Here is a 2,849-nt window from a genome sequence, read left to right as displayed (position 1 = left end):
AGATAACTTAAACAAAAATCAGAGCCACGCTACCTACATGTAAAATTAGCAACTCATTCTGGCAGCGGCGGTGGTTGCTCGGTGGTCTAAAAAACTTGATGTAAATTCCATTATGTTTGAGGTGCTTTGTATTTCTAATAAACTTTTGTGATAGATCTGGATGTGTTCCGCAAAAGAGTGAACATCAAAGATTGATCGTATACAAAACCCTGTGCATGGTCTCAGTCTCTCGACCAGTTCATACAATCTTACTGATGCCATACAGTCTGCACACACACGCATGCACGCATATATGAGGGAGAATTTCATTAGAGAACACCAACTAAGAATTAGCTAATTGATGCTCTCGCAGCACCCAAAGCCGCCATGGCCGCCCCTCCGGCCCTTCCCCGCGCCGGCCTTCCTCTTGCTCTTCTTCCTCGCTGTGGAAGAATGAGTGGAAGAACGGCCGGAACTGCCGCCGTCGCCCATGAGCGGCGCGGCCTCCATCGCGCAGTTGCTGCAGTCGGACAGGTCGTCGGTCGTGCGGACCTCCACGCAGGCGCACCGCTCCAGGGACGCGAAGAAGGCCGCCGCGATGCCGCCGCCCACGACCCCCGCCGCGCGGCCCAGCGGCCGCCCACACCCCTGCCCGGCGGCAGGCACCGGTGCTGACGCGTGATCCAGGCCCCTGGAGCGCTGCTCGGCGCTGCCGCGGCGGCAGGCGAAGGGGGCGCACCGCGACGAGGATGCCGCTGCTGCGAGGGGTGGCATCCTATCAACCATGGAGTGCAGCGCGCGAGCTTAATTAGTTTGATTCTTGCGCGGCTTTATACACCCAGCAAAGCATGGTCAGTGCAGTGATGCTATTATTCTTGGCGCCAAGTCGTGAAGCTTCAGTCCCTGCGCGCCTTTATTTCTTTGTACGATTACTGAATTTGTCCTTGGCATCTTTACCGAAATGCTCCACTAGCTAATTGGACATCTCCTTTTTTTTTGAAATTTAATTGGACATCTCCTGATCCTAACGTACGTATGAAAACCAAGTGTCTCTTTCGAACACCAAAATTTGATGGCACGGCAATTACGTTTTCTTATTCACCCGCTACAGGCATCTGAAAACACGCTGCCCGTCCTTCTCGTCTTGCTCGGCACCCTTGCCCTCGCTTCCAGCCACCATGCCGTGAACGTGCTGTCATGTGATGGTCTGAGGACTGGGATGTGAACAGCCGAGAAGAAACGGTACCAGACCTCTCTAGCGTAAGTGCACTGTACCAGTATATGGTCCACGGTGTCCTCCTCTTGTAAGCATGTAAAACACGCTGAAGTGTTGCCCTTGAGACCATGCTGTGGCACCCCGGCTCAAAGAAACCGGAATGCCCCGTATTCCAGCCCAGAGATCAAGGAGAAGTCTTCTAGAATACGGAACTGCTTAGCATAGAACAAACCAACTTTCTATTATTACACGAATATGATTACAAGGTCTCCGATGTTACAATGAATAACATCGGCACGGCGACACTACGCTATCCTCAGTTGCTCTATGCAAGCAGTAGAACAACTCGAAGCAGCGGAATAACTCTAGCAGCGGAACAACGACGACGGTGGTGAACTCCACTCCGCAGGGACTCTGGCTGGAACACTTATCCTAGCTCGCAAACAAAGAATCCACGGCAAACAAGCATTCAAATCCGGCATGACCTGCAAACTGGCTTGACACGCCAGGTCAGTACATTGAATGTACTTGTGAGCTCACAATAACCAGAAGCATTCAAGACAAACATCAACATGGCATTTATAGGTTAAGCATGAATTATCATGAGATCATCAGGATAACATGGCATGGACAACAGGAACATAATATCGCTAGAACAATATGAGCATGGCATGAACCAATAAATCTGACGATACTAGCATGCAACATGATGACACTTTATGCACCATTTATTCTATTCGGGTTACCTCTTAGCCATCACATGCATCACTTACCAACCTCGGACATCACACGATCATCTCAGGATCAAATCAAGCTTGGCATAAACAATACCGTAGTAATCATTAAATGACCACAAGGAGCTTGATCTTTACAGACGATTCTCGCACAACATCACGAATATCCAACAACTCGGTATCCTCGATACCACGGTGATCTTTCCGGCGATCACAACCATGACCAACACTTGGTCTTACAGGTGATCTTTCCGGCGATCACAACCAACTTATCCCATCGTCGAACCGGGGTTGTCGTTAATCAAGTTATTATTAATACTGTTGACTCACAGTGTGACCAACTACGAACTGGGCCCTTATCCGCGGGCGCGGCTATCGATAGATTTAATATACACTCTGCAGAGGTTAGTACACTGTACCCACACCACGGAACCCATGGCCTCGCACTCCCATTCAGGTGGACCAACGGCGTTCCAACAAAACCGATCTACTACCATGACACTCTCCCGGCCACTCCGACTCACTCCCCACTGGGCTAGTCCTGGGTGGCCCCGTGTCTACCAAAGACACAACGACCACCGTCGTGGTCCGTCCCAAACAGGGACAAAAACGCTTATCATCCAACTACGGGCACACAAGGTTATGTCCACCTACCTAATCAGGGTAAGCACGCCCATAACCTTCCCTAGTTGGAGGCACCAGCGAGAGGCACGACAATAGACCCAGTTAAGACCTTCCCATAAAGGTAAGCATGGCTGCACTGGTTAGCTCGATATGGTGGCACCATGACTCAGCCAACAGTTGTTCAAGTTCAATTTAATCCGGTTAAACTTGAATGCAAATATGCTGAGCCATGATAAAATAACATGATGTAATTACAATGCATGAGCATGATATCAACATTATCATGAGGGTACCAC

At 49.9% G+C, this 2,849-nt stretch overlaps 1 protein-coding gene across 1 annotated transcript; it reads right to left on the bottom strand.

Annotated features, from left to right (window-relative positions):
- Window positions 1-436: 436 nt before the first annotated feature.
- Window positions 437-1,430, bottom strand: LOC123124096 (uncharacterized; the record flags this gene model as incomplete). The annotated part of the gene is given in 1 exon segment (XM_044544797.1): window positions 437-1,430. A coding segment is annotated over 1 exon segment (329 nt), but the record flags the coding sequence as incomplete, so codon positions are not given.
- Window positions 1,431-2,849: the final 1,419 nt, after the last annotated feature.

This window comes from Triticum aestivum, chromosome 5D (genome assembly GCF_018294505.1).
Source record: "Triticum aestivum cultivar Chinese Spring chromosome 5D, IWGSC CS RefSeq v2.1, whole genome shotgun sequence".
Lineage (NCBI taxonomy): Eukaryota > Viridiplantae > Streptophyta > Magnoliopsida > Poales > Poaceae > Triticum > Triticum aestivum.
Note: the sequence above shows the minus strand (reverse complement) of the source record. Positions and strands in the feature narration are given on the sequence as shown.